The sequence below is a fragment of the Pelophylax lessonae genome (assembly GCF_965119305.1).
Source record: "Pelophylax lessonae genome assembly, chromosome: 7".
Classification (NCBI taxonomy): Eukaryota; Metazoa; Chordata; class Amphibia; order Anura; family Ranidae; genus Pelophylax; species Pelophylax lessonae.
The window spans coordinates 286,785,464-286,807,439 of NC_138774.1; the positions used below are offsets into that span (position 1 = coordinate 286,785,464).

A 21,976-nucleotide genomic window follows, 5' to 3' on the forward strand; every position below is an offset into this window, starting at 1 on the left:
GAGCACTGAATTGTCACTGACATCCGAGCACCTCCAAAATTCTCCGTTAGAGCACCTGCACTCAAGTCACTTTTTGCTCCCATAATTTAGGAAGGGTTTTTCCATTGTGGGACCACCCTCCGTTTTAGGCCCTTTTAGTCACTACGGACTTACTAGCACCTGGACTATTGCTGTCAAATTTTAGAGTGGTTTATAAGTTTTTATATACTTACCTTTTATATAGTTTCATGTCAATATATGATGCTATGTATTGTATAGTTACACCGTTTAAGGATTTTCACAGTTCACCCATGTGGTATTGTATGTTTTTAGGTGGATCCAACTGATTTTTACCAATTTTTCTCTATTTATTGGGTTGACACCACTCACATTTTTTCATACTTTTTATTCACATTGCATTTTTACCCAATTTTATTCCCAATTGTTTTAGCACTATTGGAAACCCCTCACAGGGTTGGATCGCCTATTATTGTTGTACTCACCATATACTTTTCACCAGTCACATATATGATGCACTTGACACTTTATTAATTTAATATTCACAGTGGAGACACACATTTAATATACATTTAGCATAGTTGAAAGACACACGGAACAATTAGTATATTCTGGCAGCGCCATACACCTTTTCTTTTTACCCTTTATTCTTACTATATTTCTAGGAATATAGTGCATAGGTGGGCTGCAGCCAGTATCAAATACCATATAAGAGGCTAAAAATTATCCTAAGCGCGGATTCTTCATATTTCAGGCAACGACCTTTGACGTCACTCCGGTCCTCCAAGACCGTAGAGTCGAGTGAGGGCCATCTTTCCCTCAGTCGACTTCCTGTCTCAGTGTAAGAGAACGTTTGCTGTGCAAAGACGTGTTCCTGTCAGAAACCTGACAATGGCCAATGCGCATGCGCGAATTCGCGCACGCACGTTCCTGAGTACACGAACGTGCGTTAGACATTGGCGCCAAAGGGACTATTTAAACCCAGCCATTACACTGCTCCAGTGCTGCTTTGTCTTCAGCCTTGGATACCTGTTTACCTGCATCTTGTTCCTAGTTCCAGACCCGGCTTGTCCTGACGATTTTCTGATCTCCACCTGCACCGACCTTGGCTTGTCCGTGACCTCTCTTCCTGTCTGCTCCTACTGGCTCCTACGTTACCGATTGGCTTCTGACCCGGCTTGTCTTACCACGCTTCTGTCATTCCCAGATCCGTCCATCCTGCCTAGGAAGCTCCTCCTGTTACCCAGGAACCCCTGTTTCAAGCACCTGCTGCCTGCTCATCGGACTTCTCTGGGGACCTTCACCAGTAGCCATTGACCGCTTCAAGCAAACCTCCAGGCGCTCGTGCTACTCCACACTCCGGTGTCCCCTGTCTGCACTATCAGGGGTCCCGAGTCGGAGGCACAAGGGAGGCCTTCCTCACAGTGTCAGGCTCATCTCCAGGTACGTGATACTCAGAGGATCCGGGACCAGATCGTTTTCCCCACTCCGGTAAGCGGGGAAAACGGCTGGGACGTGGCGGGAGGGGGGGGGCACCTCTTCCGCCGCACCGTAAGGGTGATCCCGCGGTGAATCCTCCGCTGGGACCACCCTTATCTGAAAGCCGACCCCCCGCTGTTTAAAAAAAAATACCGGGGTTATGGCAGCTATCTGCTGCCATAGCTTTAAACGAGCAATGTAAATAGTCGTTAGGCGGTCGGTAAGTGGATATGGAAGCACAGAGATCTGAAATAAAGTTTTTAATAAAAAGAACAAAAAAAAAAAAATGTCATTGGCATGTTGAAGAAGGTGTGGTAGAGATTAACCAGGGAAGACAAAATATAAGCAGATTAAACTTTAATATAGTTTCAAAATAATTTTTAAATAAGAAAAACTTTTATGAAGCAGGAATATAATTTTATTCGTCGATACTTTTTCTTTACATCTCATCTGAGGATACGTCTCGGCCCTGAAAGTCCTTCAATCTTCCCTCTAGGAGGGTGACTGTTTGCTTGAGGCTTTGCTGATCAGAACTGTATTCTCGTAACAAACGAGCAAAGCGAGTGTGTAAGAGGTCCACATTGGATTCCAGAAGCTCCAATTTTTCTTCGGGAGTTTTACCCTTCGTCGCGTTTTTCTCCTTCGTCTCATCTAGCAGGCCTTCCTTGGTCAGTATTTCTCTTCCTCTCTCTTCCAAGATCTGCTTGGCATCTGGATACTCTACTAAAGCTTCCATCAGGTCGTCCTTCGAAAGACAGAAAAGATCTGAGTATCCAAGGCTCCGAATACTGGCAGTCCTTCGATTTCCCATCTTACTCCCTTCGATGTTGAGGATGCTAATCTCACCAAAACAACTTCCTGATGTGAGAACAGCGTACTGAGTTATTCCATCCTCTGCGACAACGGCAAGCTTCCCCTCCTTGATTATATACATCTCTTTACCAATGTCCCCTTTACGGCAGATATAATCTCCGGGGCTGAAAACTTGAGGACGGAGCTTCAGGACCAACTCAACCAAGAGACCGCCTTCACAGTTCTGGAAGATCCGAACCTGGGAAATGAGCATAGGGTGTAAATCAGAGATGTTAATGAATCAGAAACCTAAAGGTGTGGTATTTGCATAGTTACATTGGTCCATCTTGGACTAATGTAAGTATGCATATTCCATACCTGTGGGATCCCTTTGTAAGCTGGAAATCACTGTAGTAGTTGCAGCTACTGGAGTGATTGCTGATGTCTTCTGGGTCCCATGCCAAGCTGCCTGGTACAAAAGCTCTATCACTTAAAGGTCTTTTTGAAAAGTTTATTGGTTACCCAGCGAGTTTCAGGGCAAAAGCCAACCTCTTCTAGGCTTAGGCAGTAAATATTACACTTATGACAGAATGCACTACTAGAGCAGTGGTCTCCAAACTCCGGCCCGGGGGGGGGGGGGGGTGGATGTGGCCCTTTGTTTGCCTTTTCTGGCCCTTGGGAAACTATTAAAGCGGAGTTCCGGGCACAGAAGTCATTTTTTACTAAACATACCCCCGGGACAGTCAGGGCTAGCACATTCCACAATGGCTAGCCTCTGATCTGCCCCTGTTCGCACTTACCTTTTAGAAGAAATACTTACTTATAAAATTTCTTCCACAGCGTTTCCATCTCTCTTGTGGGCAGCTGAAGCCGGCGTGGTCCTCTTCTGTGTCTTCTTCCGCGTCTTCTTGTCCCAGAATGCGCCTGCACCGGCCCCTCTCGTCACTTCCGGTGCGGCGCCGCATTCCTCCACAGCTTCTGGGCATGCCCAGAAGCTGTTTAGCAGGGGAATGCGGCGTCGCCCAGAAATGACGAGCGGGGCCGGTGCCGTCGCATTGGTTCCTGGGAGCGATGACGTTCAGCTCCCAGGAATCATAGCGAGACAGGAAGTGACGGGGTGAGCCGTGGCTCCGAGGGAGGAAGTACTCTGAGGTGAGTATCTTCGATCTTCAATTACAAGGTAAGTAAACAAAAAAAAAAAAAAATAACTATCCAATTCCTTTTCAGGTGAGGTCTACCTAGCGGAGGGGCACAAAAAAAAAATATCGTTTTTGTGCCCGGAACTCCGCTTTAACTCCACTGATGCAAGGCAGTATTTCTTCAACACCAACAATGAGGTATAATTCCTGTCACTGATACCAACAATAGGGTACTATTCCTACCTCTGACCCCAACAATGGGGCACTATTCTTCCCACTGACACCAACAATGGAATACTATTCCTACTAATGACACTAACTGCAGGGCATTATTCTTCCCACTGACACCAATAATGGGGCACAATTCATTCCCCTGATACCAACACTGGGGCACTATTCCTCCCCCTGATACCAACAATGGGGCACTATTCCTCCCAATGACAACAATGATGGGGCACTATTTCTTCTCCTGATACAAACAATGGGGCAATATTCTTCCCACTGACACCCAACGATGGGGCACTATTCCTCCCACTGACACCAATTGCAGGGCCCTATTCTTCCCACTGACACCAATGATGAGGCACTATTCCTTCCACTGACACCAATGATGGGGCACTATTCCTCCCACTGATACCAATGATGGGGCACTATTCCTCCCCCTGATACCAACACTAGGGCACTATTCCTCCCAATGACAACAATGATGGGGCACTATTTCTCCCACTGACACCAATTGCAGGGCCCTATTCTTCCCACTGTCAAAAATGATGGGGCACTATTTCTCCCACTGATACCAACACTGGGGAACTATTCCTCCCAATGACAACAATGATTGGCCCTATTTCTTCCCCTGATAATAACAATGGGACAATATTCCCCTCCACCAATACCAATGATGATGATTCATTACTCCCATTGACACCAGGGCATTTTCTACTCCCACTGGCCACAGTCCAGCCCCCTTAAAGTCTGAAGGAGAGTAAACTGGCCCTTTGTATATAAAGTTTGGATACCCCTGCACTAGAGGGCCTGTGTTGAAGCTCTATAATGACTAGCATTTCCTAACAAAACTAAGAATAGCTGAGTTTCCCCTGAACAACATTGCCTAAAATAAGTATCACAATCAAATATTTTCATAAACATATAAAAGTATTGAAGGTAGCTTGGAAAATGGGTATGAGAAAACAAATATGTTTGACTTGAAATGACTCACCTTTTTTAAAGTTTCCAGGTGAACATTTATGGCAATTTCAGCTCTCAGTTTGTCAGGGAGATTTTTCAACACCTCCCTTTCATCCACTGTCTTCTCGACTGTCCATAGGTAGTCAAACCATCGGATGACCCTGGTTTCCAATTCCTTGCTTACTTTTCTAAATTGCATGTAATGCTTGACGGCATCTATTTTAGCCTGGAACTCAGTCCTCGTTGCATTCATGTTTGAGATCATGGAGCCCACATTACCAACAATGGTGGCGAAGATCAAAACTCCAATCAAAAAGTCAAAAATTACAAAAACATACTCTATATCGATTACGGGGGGAGGGGTATCCCCGATGGTGGTGAGAGTCAAAGTGGACCAGTACAGACAGTAGACATATGCACGAGTAAGGTCACCATAATCAGGATCGGAAATATTTGGGTAGACCCATGAATCTGTACCAAGACCAATGCCCTTAGATATAGCATAATAAATGCAGCCATTCCAGTGTATAATAAGTATGATGTACACAACTAGAGTAAAGATTCTAAAGATATTGGGGTAACTGGTCCGGGTCTCCGTCTGGCTGAAGCATTCAAACATGCGTGGAATGTGCAGAAATCTGTTGAAACGTAGCTCTGGATGATGCACTCCAAGTGCCAAGTAACCAAGATCGGTTGGAAGTATCGAAATAGCATCCAATTTAAACTGCAAGGTTTGGATATAGTTGTCAATCAGCATTTTTGTATCCCTAACCAACATTCCCTGTTCCAAAAACCCTTGGAAAAAAAAAAAAAAAAAGGATAAAAGAGAAAAAAGTTACAGATGGCCAATTTGAATGCCAACAAGGTTATAATGTTTGCTTTAGGAAACAAAATCTGACATAGTTTTAAGGAAAAAGGTAATAATGCAGAAAAGGGATCCTGACATAATTAGTACCCTATATACTCGAGTATAAGTCAACCCGAATATAAGCCGAGGCCCCTAATTTTACCACAAAAAATTGGGAAAACGTATTGACTCGAGTATAAGCCTAGGGTCAGAAATGCAGCAGCTACTGCACCCAACTAGACCACCACGAGGCACAAAACAGGGGCTGCGGGCATGGTACAGGAGATGGCGCAGGTCATGGTATAGGCATGGCACAGGTCATGGTAAGGGCATGGTACAGGCATGGCACAGGTGATGGTATAGGCATGGTACAGGCATGGCACAGGCATGGCACATGTGATGGTACAGGCATGGCACATGTGATGGTACAGGCATGGCACAGGTCATGGTACAGGCATTGCACAGGTCATGGTACAGACATGGCACAGGTCATGGTACAGGAGATGGTATAGGCATAGCACAGGTCATGGTATAGGCATGGCACAGTATGTACAGACATGGCACAGTATGTACAGGCATGGCACAGGAGATGCAGTGCTGCGGGCATGGTACAGGAGAATGTTCTGTACCATGCCCGCAGCACTGCATGAGGAAATGCAGGGGCGGCGGAGGAGTCTCACTTACCTTTCGGTGAGATGCCTTCGATTTAAAAATCGCGCCGCCCGGCGCCAATACGTCACCGCGAATGCGCCGCCGATGCTCGGGAAAGCCCGTACACGTTCGGCTATTCCCGGGCATGCGGCACATGCGCGGCGACACGTCGGCACTGGGCGGCGCCATTTTTAAAAAGACAGTGACTCCAGTATGAGCCGAGGGGGGCATTTTCAGCATGAAAAAACATGCTGAAAATCTCGGCTTATACTCGAGTATATACAGTTCTAGAACCCTCAACTCCAGTCAAAACTTTTTATTTTATATTGGATAAAGTGGGGAAGGGTTAAAGCTCTCGTCAAGTTTTTACTTCCATTGGTGTCTTCATTGGAAAGATTTTCCATCACTTCCTGTTCTGAGTGATGGAATTCTCTCAAAACTCTAGAGATGACTACACACCTTAAAGCCCACGTCCACTTTCACAGCTTTTGCTGCACTATTCGCCCTCTCTCCAGCATTGTCCCCTGCAGACTCACTGCTCTGAGATTCAGCTCCCCTGCCCAGCATCATTAAACCAACTTTCTAGGCCACCCTTTCTTAAGCTTTTTACCCTAGAGGAACTCTTAAATGAATTTTCAGATCTTAGGATACCCCTGCTAAGAGTAAGAAGAATGCCCTACCTTACAGTGGTGGTCAGAACACCACCCTTACAGTCAGTTAAAAACATCATTGGTCTGGCACGGGAGGATGTTTTTTCCCTCTTTTGATCTTTTTCCTTCCTTATTCCTTTACCCATTCTTGTTCATGTCATTATTCTTTTCTTCTTACTATTTTACTCTCTGCTCTTTCTCTCTTTCGGGGGTCTGTAAATAGGAGAGGTGATATAAGCTCTGGGATGTGGGGCTTAAGCTTTGAAACCTGGAGTATAGGTCTGTGCCTTACTGGGCACTTGAGTGGTAGCCACAAGTCTACTACCTCGTTACTTAGCAGGCCATATCTATTGGTAATGTTTTCATACTGGTTCTTTTGGGGGGTGGGGTATGTAGGGTGGTCGGTGCTGGGGGGAGGCTGCGCCCCGCCACGGACACAGTTTGAACCCAGTTGGGGTGTCTGGGGTAGAGGGCGGGGCCTCCGCTCGCTTGTCTGCTAACAGGGTTGGTTGGTTTTCTAGACCCAGAGCATGCCTCCTTTGTAGTAGTAACGTTACAGGACCTTATGTATAACACTGTTACACTGTTTGATACTGATGAGACAATGTTTTGTATGCTTGCACATGTGGTGCTTTTCTGTATGTTACCCCTTTCTTTGGTTTCACTGTTTTGTAAAACTTAATAAAAAACTATTGAAAACTAAAACCATCATTGGTGTCATCCTTCTGGCTCTGCCAAGTGGTGTTGGCCCTAGAGCTATGCAGGGACCATCAGATGGGAGTGCCAATTAGCCACAGCTCAAGGAACCCCAAGCAAACTCTAGAGGAACCCCTATGAATCCTGGTTGAGAATAGCTGGTCTAGGTTGTCACAGACACTCCCCTGCCTGATGATGCATATCATCATGCCAGTCTGGGCCCGCAGTACTTATGGGCAGAAAGTCCCTCACACAATATTACATCATGCTGTCTAGAAGTTAGGAAGTTAGGAAGCAGAAGAAGAGAACCTGTGATGTCATTTGACCAGCCTGAAAACTGTCGAAAAAAAGGTATGCTCAATAGATTATTTTTACAAAATTTAGAGTTACTCACACCACATGAGGACCATTCAGCACAGGACTGATTTAAAAGCACATCAATAGCTGAATTAAATAATTCTAGCTTGGCCCTGTATGATGTTGGATGGGTTGGCTTCAATATATTTATGTGCGGCCGCCTGGAGGAGCACAGACATCTTGAATCCCAATGAGGGACCCCCCAAGGATAACCCACCCATCCTGCTCATACAGTCTAGTGCAGTGATGGCAAACCTTGGCACCCCAGATGTTTTGGAACTACATTTCCCAAGATGCTTAGCTACACCGCAGAATGCATGAGAATCATGGGAGATGTAGTTACAAAACATCTGGGGTACCAAGGTTTGCCATCATTGATCTAGTGGAAGCAGGGCCGGCCTTTGGGGTGTGCGAGCTGTGCGGCCGCACAGGGCGCCATGGGCAAAAGGGGCGCCGTGCGGCCATCACAGCTCGCAGATGATCAGGCCACACAGCGGGAGGTAAGCAGCGACTGCGGCCTGGAGGTTCAGTGTGGGGGTCTCTGATGTAAGGGGGGCTCTGTGTGGGGGGGTCTCTGATGTAAGGGAAGCTCTGTGTGGGGGTCTCTGATGTAAGGGGGGCTCTGTGTGGGGGGTTCTTTGATGTAAGGGGGGCTGTGTGAGGGGTCTCTAATGTAAGCGGGGCTAAGTTATTAGTGATCATAAAAAAGTCATATAAAGTGCAAAAAAGTGCAAGAAAATGTGCGGGGGGGGTGTCACGCGCGCGGTGGGGGGGCGCCACAGGATTAGCTCGCACAGGGCGCCTGAACACCTAAGGCCGGCCCTGAGTGGAAGGACATAATAAACAATACAGATTTTCACAGTATATGGATGTCTAGAGTAGTAGTTCTAAATCTTATTCTTCTGTTACCCTTCTTCCCATGCCCCAACAGTAAAAAAACATAAGTTAAATACACAATCAAGGTAAGGGAATCCAAAATATGAATTTAGAGGCTGGATGGCTGTGGATGGGGCTATGTGTCACTGTTGGGGGATAGGGGTTCAGAAGAAGGGGCTTAAGGAACTGTGCAGCAGACTTGGTGGCTCTTTAGGTGACGGGGTATCTGGAGGGGGCTGGGTTCCTCTCCAGGAGGTTGGGAACTTTGCTGGGGAATTTAAGAGAATGAAGGGTGCTTCAGGGGCTGGGTTGTACAGGTGTGGTAGGTTAGGGTTGGTGTGGGACACTTGGAGGTTGGGGGCACTATGGGGGGCTTGAGGCACTGCAGTAGGCATTGTAAAAAGTTGGAGAGCACTGTGGGAGGTTTTAGGGCACTGTGTTTGCTGGGACGGGGATCTGCAATTGATTGGAGGCCCATTAGAAGGGTGGCCACAGTCCGGCAGTGGACCACTAGCCTACATAGCTCGATTACCATGGAAGACCCCTACTGGCTCCTTTGTTTTTTTTTAATATATGCAGAATTAAAGGGAAAAATTATTGAAGGCTAACATGGTACAATACTTAGCTACTGCTAGATATACCAGCAAGGGATCACATGATTTATTCTGATAAGCTTATTTATTGGTAGCTGTCTATACTCACCTGTACGGAATCGGATTATGATGTCAAAGATGTATATGATGTCACAAACATAGTCCAGGACAAGCCACACTATAATATAACTGGTTTGAAGGTCATCAAAGCAGGCCCTGCCAAAGAGCAAGAAAGGACAATTATTTGGAGGAACACTATACCAGAAAAAGGCTGTATGTAAAATTAGGGACATTTAATAAAAATAACTTGTTGGAGGGCTAAATAGCTGTTTTTGAGATAGCACAGGAAGTTTGTAGAGGACACAGGACAGCTCTGAAATTTTGGCCAAACGCTAGGCTTCTGGTTGCGGTGTGATATTCTCATTAAAAAAAGCCCATTTGGCCGTCAACAAAAAAAAAAAGGAAACGGGCATTCAGGAGGTGGCAATGCCCGTCAGTCACCCCCTTGTCCCCCCTGACAGGAGCCCCTGACACCTGTTGCCCCACCTGTCCCATACTCACCAGTCCCTGATCCAATGAGATATAGCTTATGAGGCCATACAGCCATTAACCAAAATCCTTTGATCTTGACCAGCACAGGCACTTAGCACTCTTCATTTAATCCTGGAGAGAATTCGTACTCAGTTGCTCACTAGGCTTTTTCCACGTCAACTAATCTTTAATAAGGGGTTACACTTCAGCGCTTTGGTGCAAATTCTAAGCTCTGCCAACCCTATGCACTACACTCGACTCTATGCCCTTGGAGGACCAGAGAGACGTCTGACGTCACTTTACTAATAGCTAATAGCTTTAAAGGGCCATTTTTTTTTTTTTTTGGGTAACTGTAAAATTACATTTTTTTTTTTTTTTAGCGTAAATGTGAGGTCTGAGGTTTTTTTGACCCCAGAACTCACAATAAAGAGACCCTGTCCTGGTTATTTCTATTACAAGGGATGTTTACATTCCTTGTATTAGGAATAAAAGTGATCAAAAACAAAACAAAACAAAAAGGACAGTGTAAAAATAAAAAGTAAAATAAATAAGAAATAAAAAATTTAAAGCGCTTCATCCCTCCAAGCTCATGCGCAGAAGGGAATGCATACGTAAGTTGCATCCACATATGTAAACAGTGTAAAAATGAAAAGTAAAATAAATAAGAAAAATAAAAAATGTTTTTCTTTTGGTAACTGTAAAATTGCATTTTTTTTTTTTAGCGTAAATGTTAGGTCTGAGGTTTTTTTTACCCCAGATCTCACAATAAAGAGACCCTGTTCTGGTTATTTTTAAGCGTAAATGTGAGGTCTGAGGTTTTTTTTTTACCCCAGATCTCACAATAAAGAGACCCTGTCCTGGTTATTTTTATTACAAGGGATGTTTACATTCCTTGTATTAGGAATAAAAGTGATAAAAAAATAAATAGATAAACTAAAAGGACAGTGTAAAAGTAAAAAGTAAAATAAATAAGAAATAAAAAAATTTAAAGCACTCCATCCCTCCAAGCTCGTGCGCAGAAGGGAACGCATACGTAAGTTGCGCCGATATATGTAAACAGTGAAAAAAAAAGCGGTAAAATAAATAAGAAAAAAAAAATTATTTTTTAAAGCGCCCCCGTCCTTGCTTTTTATGCGCCAAAGAAAATGCATTCGCAGGTCGCGCCCGCAAATGTAAACAGTGTTCAAACCACACATGTGAGGTATCGCCGCGATCGTTAGAGCGGTGAGCAATAATTCTAGTGCTAGACCTCCTCTTTAAAAGGGAAGTAGATAAGGTCCAGGTGTGATAGTGGAAAATAAGGGTAAAGGGATAATGGGAACAAATGGAGGGATGTGATCTAACACACCTGGGAAAAAAAGGGGATTTAATTGTGCCACATAATCACTAGAAAAGATTCATTAAAAAAATAACAATGTTTTAATTTGTACATAGAATTTTACATATAGATCATTAAAACATATCCTATTAGAGAAGTATACAATATGGTTCACTGGCGGATCAACGCGTTTCGCTGATGCAGCTTCCTTTAGGATCCAACAAGTATACAGTATCTAAAAAAAAATGTATACAGTATCACACTATCTATCATTTAAAATCAATTGGAGATAGTAAGGCAACGTATCATCCGTGAAATGTAGTGACAGGTACTGTCACCAACAGACCCAAAATGCTTGGGATATAAGGAGGATTAGATAGATAAAGCCTCCTCATGGATACAGCGATCTTTCCATAGGTAAACCCATAGGAGGGGTATATACTGTGCAGGCCCATTCCTCCATGTATGAGCACAACGGATGGTCCATTAAGGCGGCACTTCCCATACAGTATATGGCCATCTGTGTGTTTGCGGATAGGGATTCCTATGTAGCTCTTGATGAGAAAGCGAGATCTCTGTTTTTTCTTGGATAATTACCTACTGACCGTTTTACTTTTTGATCTTGGACTGGGTGGTATATACCCCTCCTATGGGTTTACCTATGGAAAGATAGCTGTATCCATGAGGAGGCTTTATTATCTATCTAATCCTCCTTATATCCCAAGCATTTTGGGTCTCTTGGCGGCATTATTCGGGATCCATACCATCCTAGGCTGGGAGGGCCATGGCCTCATACATATCGCCAGGATTTTCTGGCACAAGCTTTGATAAGGTATATCCATGCACATACATAATACCCTGTTATCACAGGATTTGTGTGGACTTTCTATTGGACCATATAGGACCAACAATATCAAGTCGTTACTATGTATTGGCTACTTTATATCTTCTGAGATTCCACCGGCTCTCCTTTGTGAATATATCTAGAAGTGGTCCATTACTATATTTAATTGAACCAGTTCCTAGTTACCAGCTACCAGCTGTTTACTGGACCTACCACGCCTAAGTTCAGCCTTTACGCCTTATGGTCCAAACTTAGACAAGTTTATATATATTTATAAAACAGGATACATTCAATTTTTACGCCGGTCCTAGCTGCCCTCCCTCCTATTGATCCCCTATGCCCACCCGGGAGACACTATTCGCCATGCATACTATAGAGAATAACCACTCTGATTAATAAAGGTCCTGACGAAGCACATCGTGAAACGCGTAGACCTGTTGATCGAGCACTTCCTTCACCAGTCAAGTAGAATTTGATTTACCATTAACACCAGTCTTCTTATGAGACGCATTAGTTGAACATATTACTACATGCCGATGGCTTTGTTTTTAATGTGTTTTTTCTTTGGTGTCCTGTATAGTTTTTTGTCTAGGTAGGAGTGGTTTCTTTTGGGCCACTCTACCTAATTTTATTATGTAAATAATAAAGGTTGTATTTTCTTTTATATTTTGTGTTATGTATCTCATTATGTGCCTTTGAAGTCCACTTTCCCCCCTCCAGGGTATGTTTGGTTGTACTTCAACCTACATTTTCCCTTTTTTCTTTTGCATCAGCGAAACGTGTTTATCCGCCAGTGAACCATATTGTATACTTCTCTAATAGGATATGCATGTGCATACATGTATCATTATCTTGATCACACATGTTTTAATGATCTATATGTAAAATTCTATTGTTATTTTTTTAATGAATCTTTTCTAGTGATTATGTGGCACAATTAAATCCCCTTTTTTTCCCCAAGTGTGTTAGATCACATCCCTCCATTTGTTCCCATTATCCCTTTACCTTTATTTTACACTATCACACCTGGACCTTATCTACTTCCCACTTATGTCTGGGGACTGTGCCTTTAATTAGCCCAGCCGACCATTCTCCACACAATTTCCACCTCCTCTTTAAATCTAAACAGGTAACCTGCAAATTTTTTTTAAAGCGTTGTCTATGGAGATTTTTGAGTACCGTCGTTTGTTGCCATTCCAGGAGCCTGCGCAATTTTAAAGTATGACATGTTAGGTATCTTTTTACTGGGTGTAACATAATCTTTCACATTATACTCAAAAACTGGGCTAACTCTACTGCAGGGGTCTTCAAACTATGGCCCTCCAGTTGTTCGGGAACTACAATTCCCATCATGCCTAGTCATGTCTGCGAATGTCAGAGTTTTACAATGCCTCATGGGGTGTGTAGTTCCGCAACAGCTGGAGGGCCGTAGTTTGAGGATCCTTGCTCTACTGTTTTCTTTTTTTTTTTTAATTCTAAATAGTGTATTTTTTTTTTAAAACAATTGCGTTTGTGTGACATAAAATATTGCAACGTCCCCTATTTTATTCTCCAGTTTCTCTGAAAAAAAAAATATAATGTTTGGGGGCTCTAAGTAATTTTTTTCTAGCAAAAAAAAATACTGATTTTAACTTGTAAAACAACAAATGTCAGAAATAGGCCTGGTCTTGAAATAGTAAATTGAGGATTTTTTTTTGCAAAACAGTATTGTCATACTGGGATTTTTTACAGCCTTAATCCATTGTTAGGCACGCAGGGTTCATCTCAGAGTACTAATTGGCCTGCAGAAGCTCTGAGGTCGGAAAATCCGCTCCCAAATGGGGGAAGAGATTTTATCTGTACTGCTAAGACACCCAGCAGACATCACAACAGCTAAACCAATGCTGCTTGCTGCACAGAGAAAGCAAGGGAGAGCTGTGGCTATGACTATTCTAAAGACCCCCACTATGACCCCCACTGTGTGTCTGATTGCAGCTCTTCTTGACTGGTGACTTTATTAAGTCAATGTCAACTGCAACCACGAAAAGATAAAGCACTGGATCTTTGTTATCTTCATAAAGATACAGCACTGGATCTGTGTTATCTTCATATGGGGGCCCACTTCATCCCCAGGCCCCATAGCAGCTGCTAGGGCTTCTATGGATTATTTGACTCCATTGAAATGAATTTGTGTTTTCTCTTCAACAACAAAATGAGCATTTTGCAATTCAGAATTTGTGTGTCAGTGTTAAGGACAATGAGGCATGCCGATGAGGTTGAACACCAATGGAACAATAGCCACTCAGGTGAAAGCAATAGAAGCCTTGGAGTCGGGTGCACATCCGGTCCACGGTCTGAGCAACACCAAGTATAAGAAAAGTATTGACCACACTCCGGCATAGAAGGCAATCAAAGGACTTTTTTTTTAAATAAAATTATCCAATGTAACAAACATCATGGACATGACAGGCAACAAGGAACGGTTGACGCGTTTCACGAATAAATTCCCTTAGTCATAACCTAAATTCTAAAAATTGGTGCATTGCTTAACCACTTTACCACTGGAGGATTTTGCTGTCTTACGTCCAGGCCACTTTTTGCGATTCGGCAGTGTTCAACTTTAACTGACAATTGCGCAGTCATGCGACACCGTACCCAAACAAAATTTACGTCCTTTTTTTCTCACAAACAGAGCTTTCTTTTGGTGGTATTTGATCACCTGTGCGATTTTTACTTTTTGCGCTATAAACAAAAAAAGAGCGTAAATTTTGAAAAAATAACAATATTTTTCACATTTTTTTATATAAAATCCCCCCCCCAAAAAATGTAAAAATCAAAATTTTTTTAAATTTTTGGCCAATTTGTTTTCTGCTACATATTTTTGGTAAAAAAAATCACAATAAGCGTATTTTGATTGGTTTGCGCAAAAGTTATTGCGTTTACTAACTAAGGGAAAGATTTCTGTCATTTTTGGTGTTTTTTTTTTTTTTTTAACGAGTAATGGCGGCGATCTGCAAATTTTTTTGTGGGACTGCGACATTGCGGCAGACAGATCGGACCCTTGACTGACATTTTTGACACTTTTGGGGGTACCAGTGACATTTCTATAGTAATCAGTGCTATAAATATCCACTGTTACTGTAAAAATGACACTGGCAGGGAAGGGGTTAATTTTATTGGAGAGGGAGGGGTTAATGTATGCCTGGTGCTTACTAACGTGTGTGGGGGGGAGGTGACTGAGTGACACAGGGACAGATCGCAGGTTCAGCTATGCTGTCACTGAGGAGATCCGCCCGCTCTGTTTACACAAGCGGGCGGATCTCCAAACTCGATTCCCCGACGATCGGGGAAGAGCAGCGACGATCGCCGCTGCTTCTCCCCTGGCCCGACTCCCGCTGTGAATGAATACAGCGGGAGCGAGCCTCTGGCGGCACGCGAGCGCCGCCCACAAGGGGAGGAGTCCAGCGACATAGTACTACGTCGTTGGACGATAACGAGCCACTGTGCCGCAGTAAAGGCACAGTGAGCGGTCGTAAAGTGGTTAAATAGGTCCATACACAGCTGGATCTCCCAATTAGTTAAATCAAATGATCTCAGATGAGAAGAGAGGGAAAACCCAAAGCTGTTAACCCCATTCGAGCATTCACATGTGAGGAAACCCCCATTTCACAATTCTTTCACCTTGCCATTATGGGGTATTGTTTGTAGAATTGTGAGGAAAATAATGAATTCAATCCATTTTGGAATAAGGCTGTAACATAACAAAATGTCGAAAAAGTGAAGCGCTGTAAATACTTTTCGGATGCACTGTATATTACACTGAGGTTAGCAAGTGACCCTGGTGTGAAAAAAATGCCGTCCACCCTTAGATTGCAACCCAGACTTACCTCACTACTAATAGGAACCAGTTATACAGCACAGGCACAGCTATGACGATAAGCCACCGATAATACCATTTTCCTGCAGGGTCAACCACAAATCGTTCAGAAAACTTCACCCTGTGATGAAAAGTAAAATACATGTAGATGCCCAATTTAATTTTCAGTTTAACCAGCTAAATACCTTCCAGGAGCACTAAAACGCTGTAACAAGTCTTACACTTGGTTTTCTTGAAGAAGCAGACACAACCTGAGTGGAAAAGCCTGTCCCCTGCCAGCATGCTTGCTTTTAATGTGGAAGCAGTAATCTCTCTGCAGAGGTCTGACATACCCCCTGCTAAGTCAGAGTTAGAGCTATACAATCAGCAAGTCTCATACCACAGCTGATTGGAGAACTCTAGTTATAACTTAACAGGGTTATTTTAAGGTAAACCAGATTCCAAGCACCAGAAAGACCAGTGCAGGCTTATGCTCATATTTGTGCGCGTGTGCATTGCTCATGTGCTAAAACTTCTAGGCAAAGAGGCAATAGATGTGTTATTCCAGTTGATCGTGCTTGCATTTGTGTTCGCACGCGTACGAATTAGCGTGCATACTTGGCATGAAAGCACATGTACAGCCCTTCTGAAATTTGCTAATGAACATCTGAATGATTCAGAGGAGAACTGGGTGAAAGTGTTGTGGGCAGGTGAGACCAAAATCCAGCTATTTGGGATGAACTCAACTAGCTGTGTTTGGAGGAGGAGGAATGCTGCCTGTGACCCCAAGAACACCGACCCCCACCATCAAACATGGTGGTGGAAACATTATGCTTTGGGGGTGTTTTTCTGCTAAGGGGACAGGACAACTTCACTGCATCAAAGAAACAATGGATGAGGCCATGTACCATCAAATCTTGGGTGAGAACCTCCTTCCCTCAGTCAGGGCATTGAAAATGGGTCATGGATGGGTATTCCAGCATGATAATGACCCAAAACACATGGCCAAGGCAACAAAGGTGTGGCTCAAGAAGAAGCACAGTAAGGTCCTGGAGTGGCCTAGCCAGTCTCCAGACCTTAATCCTATAGAAAATATGTGGAAGGAGCTGAAGGTTCGAGTTACCAACCGTCAGCCTTGAAACCTGAATGGCTTGGAGAGGATGTGAAAAGAGGAGTGGGACAAAATCCAGATGTGTGCAAACCTGGTGACCATGGCCAACTACAAGAAACGTCTGACCTTTGTGATTGCCAACAAGGGTTTCTCCACCAACTACTAAGTCATGTTTTGCGAGAGGATTTGAAAAAAGGAGTGGGACAAAGTCCCTCCTAAGATGTGTGCAAACCTGGTCACCAACTACAAGAAACGTCTGACCTCTGTGATTGCCAACAAGGGTTTCTCCACCAAGTACAGGTAAGTCATGTTTTGCGAAGGGGTGAAAAACTTCTTTCACTCAATAAAATGCAAATCAATTCATAACTTTTTTGAAATGCGTTTTTCTGGAAATTTTTGTTGCTATTCTGTCTCTCACTGTTAAAATAAATCTGCCATTAAAATTATAGACTGATCATTTATTTGTCAGTGGGCAAACGGTCACAATCAGCAGGGAATCAAATACTTTTTTCCCTCACTGTACCTGTAGTCATGTTACCTGATCCATTAACCCTGCTTACCTGTGAATCATAAACAGGGGGTGCCTCTGAATGGGACTTTAAGGGCCTTCAACAAATATATAGGTAACATAGTAGGGCAATAATCAATGCAACAAAAGTAATTATATAAAAATATACCAAAAATATTTTATTAAATAATCATTTAAAAATAGAAAGCTGATACAGATGCATGGAAACCATCGCAATATCAAACATGGTGATTGGAATACAGAAATGCCAATGAACCCTGTGAAGGCACCCGACGCGTTTTAAGAGTTAATTTTCTCCTCTTTCTTCAGGGGTGATAAAGGAGGTTACAATCTTTCTTACATTCGCGCCCTTCCTCCCAGTGCTATGTGCTGATTAATGGCAACCCCATGAAACATAGTTTCTACAGACCATATACTGCGGGATTGTTCGATCCTTTTCTGGCTCCCCCTTTCCCCCACCTCTCGTCTGCCATTGGCCTTGTTGTAGATCCAGTGAGGCTTCTCTCTTTTTTGGTTCTGTGTGGCCATTCTGTGTTACTAGATGAGCCCACAGCTATCACTGACTGAGCATAGGAATGGACCATCTTTCTTTTCTTGATTTTTTATAATCCTTTAAGCTGATCTGCATTTCCGAGGATGCATTGAATGTAAGAAAAATTTGTACCTCATTTATCACCCCCAAAAGAAAGAGGAGAAAATGAAATGTGACCATACAAAAAATGGAATATGTAAATATAAATAAAGTGCAAGGTGTAAATAAATACGATAAAACCTAATTATAGATTGAGTGCATTTGGTGCCGCCAAGAGTGGCACAACCAGTTATTAGGTTTAGGGGGCAGTTACTTTCACATAGGGCCAGACAGGTTTGAACAGCTTTTTTCCCCTTAAATGAATTAAATCATCATTAAAAAACTGCATTTTGTATTTACTCGGGTTATCTTTGTGTTAGTGGTGCACCGAAATTTCGGCAAACAACATTTTCGGCCAAAAATGAGCCTATCCCATTTTGGCCGAAAATGGGTCATATATGGCGAAAATTAATGGCTGCTGGAGCAGCAGCTTTCACTTTAACTTATATGGTGCATGACCGGCCGCGGCCGGCTCCCGAGACCCGCCGTTTGTACCTCCTCGCCCGCCCTGAGCTAGATTGTTTGCTAGAATCGCCAGCCACCTGCCGTCTAGCAACCAGTGACATCACGGTCCCGAGAGGAAAGCAAGGCAGAGAAGAGGACCCAGCATGCAGAGCGGAGGAGTATCGTCCTTGTCCTCCTCCGCGCCTATTACTGACTCTCTGGCTCCACCCACCTCCTCCCTCCACCTTCTACTGTATGGCCGCTGCGGATAGGAAGGACAGGAGCATAACCAGAGTCAACCTGCTGTCTGTGGGGAGAAGTGAGTGACAACATATTATGTGTTAAAACTATTTTAAAATCATTTGGGGGGAAAAAAGTAATTTTCGGTTTCGGTTTCAAATTTCGGCCAAGGGCATCCTGAATTTCGGTTTCTGTTTCGGCCCAGAATTTTCATTTGGGTGCATCCCTACTTTGTGTAATATTAAAATTCGCTTGATAATCTGAATAATTTAAGTGTGACAAATATACAAAAAAAAAAAAAAAATCAGGAAGGGGGCAAATACTTTTTCACAGCACTGTATATACAGTGTTTTCGTCTTACTGTTTGGTTGCCTTGGTTTCTTCTTTTTTGTCCTGAGCTTGTTTCTCCTTTCCAGCATTTTCTTCTACTGCTTGTGCTTCAGGTCCACGGAACCGGTCTAGAAACGAATCAGGCCTTTGATCTTGATCACGGAGGCTCCTGTGGGCCCATTCCCGCAAGACCACCACTAAACGTACTATCCTAAGAAGGTTACATAAAAAAGTTTAATCAGACAATAGATTGTGTAAGCAAAGCATGTAGATTGAGAAAACTGGATATGAAGACCAGATTAATGAGTGTGTCCATGTTTCATATATTTCATCTATAACTAGACTACTAGGAGGGCACCACCAAGAGAACTTGTGGAACATCTTCTCTTTATGCAACGGCAAAACATTTTACCATGGCCAGCATTAACTTTTAGAATTAACTAGAGGACGTCGGGCCCTCAGGCCACCCTCATGAAGTCTGTTTCCCATCGTTTGGTCAGAGACATTCACACCAGTGGCCTGCTGGAGGTCATTTTGTAGGGCTCTGGCAGAGTTAATCCTGTTCCTCCTTGCACAAAGAAGCAGATCCGGTCCTGCTGATGGGTTAAGGACCTTCTACGGCCCTGTCCAGCTCTCCTAGAGTAACTGCCTGTCTCCTGGAATCTCCTCCATGCTCTTGAGACTGTGCTGGGATACGCAGCAAACCTTCTGGCGATGACACGTATTGATGTGCCATCCTGGAGGAGTTGGACTGCCTGTGCAACCTCTATAGGGTCCAGGTATGGCCTCATGCTGCCAGTAGTGACACTAACCCTAGCCAAATGCAAAACTAGTGAAAAACAGTCAGAAAAGATGAGTAGGGGAAAAAAGTCAGTGGCCTCCACCTGTAAAACCATTCCTGTTTTGGAGGTCATCTCATTGTTGCCCATCTAGTACACCTGTTGTTAATTTCCTGAACACCAAAGCAGCTGAAACCTATTAACAAACCCCTCCGCTACTTAACTGACCAGATCAATATCCCAGGAAATAAATTGACTTGATGCTATACTCCGATTAAAAAGGGTTCCTTAAATCTTTTTGACCATTGGACATATATCCCTTTATGGCATAAGTAAAACTTTTTGTAGCATATTTTTGCCCCGGGTAGAGTGGTCTCATTCGAGGGTCAATCTACAAAGCATTGGATCTTCTTGCAAGATTTGGGATCCTTACCATTCTCAGGATCTCTCAGGAGGGCCTGTGATGTCACCCTTGCCTAGGCATTCTTGAGGGGAAGTGTAGCCATGGGCTGGCAACAGGAAGCTATCAGGCATGTTGTGCATCTTCATACCTGCCTGTAATTCCCCAGCAATGTACGCATGGCTTACGGTGCTAAATCTGCAGGAAGTGACAAGGACACAGCATTTCTGGCAGGATCAATAGGTAGTGTTCCATGGCTTTGAGAGGGGGTCATGGCACCATATTGGGAGACTGGCAGAAGTTTACTTTTACTGATGCCTCCAAAAATATCCTGTGTTGCCCAGTATTTACAATTTAGGAGGAGGGTCCATTAACTTCGGAGTGTGTGGGAGTTATCATCCACCAAATCACTGACATCTGCCACCTAGGGGCTCTTTTTTTGCTGTTTAGACCCCATTGTGTCTCTTCCCATCTAAGACGACTTGGGTTCTTCCCTGTTTGGATACAGCGCTATATAAACAAAGTTATGGTTATTTAATTGGTCTCCTGATGAAGCCAATAAACGGCGAAACATGTTGAGACCTGAAACCTATGACTACTTTCCTGCTTCTTGGCCCAATATGCTTACTGTAAATTTATAACGCAACAATATGTATTTAAAAATACATAGTCTTTAGGAGTTGTGGCCTAGCAGGATAAACACTATTTCAGGTATAATGACATTGTTGATCTGTTTTTTTTTTTGTTGTTTTATTGATGTATAAGCTTTTAATGAATAATGTTTTTAATAAAATCTTTTATTGAGTATTCACTCTATTCTGGAGTTATGTGTGGCACCTTAAAGTCTTAGCTTTCTTTCTTTTTTGTTCTTAACATATACATTTTGGATGTGTTGTCATATCAGCAAATCCAGAAAACAAATACAACCACATCTAAGGACTGGAAAGGTGCAATATACTGTATTATACTCTTCTTCTTGAGTTTACAGTGCCTTGAAAAAGTATTCATACCCCTTGAAAGTTTCCACATTTTGTCATGTTACAACCCGAAAAGCGTAAATGTACCTTATTGGTATTTTATGTGATAGATCGAAGTGGCACATAATTGTGAAGTGGAAGGAAAATGATAAATGGTTTTCAACATTTTTGTTGCAAATAAATCTGTGAAAAGTATGGCTGCATTTGTATTCCCCCCCGGAGTCAATACTTTGTAGAACCACCTTTCCCTGCAATTACAGCTGCCATTTTTTTTTTGGGATGTCTCTACCAGCTTTGCACATCTAGAGGACATTTTTTGCCCATTCTTCTTTGCAGAATAGCTCAAGCTCTGTCAGATTGGATGGAGAGTGTCTGTGAACAGCAATTTTCAAGACTTGCCACATATTCTAAATTGGATTTAGGTCTGGAATTTGACTGGGCCATTCTAACACATGAATATGCTTTGATGTAAACCATTCCATTGTAGCTCTGGCTGGATGTTTTGGGTCGTTGTCCTGCTGGAAGGTGAACCTCCACCCGAGTCTCGAGGCTTTTGCAGACGCTAACAGGTTTTATTTTAAGATTGCCCTGTGCTTGGCTCCATCCATCTTCCAATCAACTCTGAGCAGCTTCCCTGTCCCTGAAGTAAAGCATCCCCACAACATGATGCTGCCACCACCATATTTCACGGTCGGGTTGGTGTGTTCAGGGTGATGTGCAGTGTTAGTTTTCCGCCACACATACG

The 21,976-nt window shown here is 43.3% G+C and overlaps 1 protein-coding gene across 1 annotated transcript in view; it reads right to left on the bottom strand.

The window, feature by feature from the left end:
- Window positions 1–1,915: 1,915 nt before the first annotated feature.
- The window catches only part of LOC309559980 (cyclic nucleotide-gated channel alpha-2-like), a gene marked incomplete at its 3' end in the record, with an annotated part of 34,597 nt that continues 14,536 nt past the window's right edge, over window positions 1,916–21,976 (bottom strand). Inside the window, exons 4-8 of the mRNA XM_082263463.1 lie at window positions 19,107–19,286; window positions 15,822–15,932; window positions 9,372–9,478; window positions 4,624–5,387; window positions 1,916–2,527 (exon numbers count right to left, since the gene is read on the bottom strand). Of these exons, the coding sequence (XP_082119589.1) occupies window positions 1,916–2,527; window positions 4,624–5,387; window positions 9,372–9,478; window positions 15,822–15,932; window positions 19,107–19,286 (1,774 nt within the window). The remainder of the gene's footprint in view (window positions 2,528–4,623; window positions 5,388–9,371; window positions 9,479–15,821; window positions 15,933–19,106; window positions 19,287–21,976) is intronic.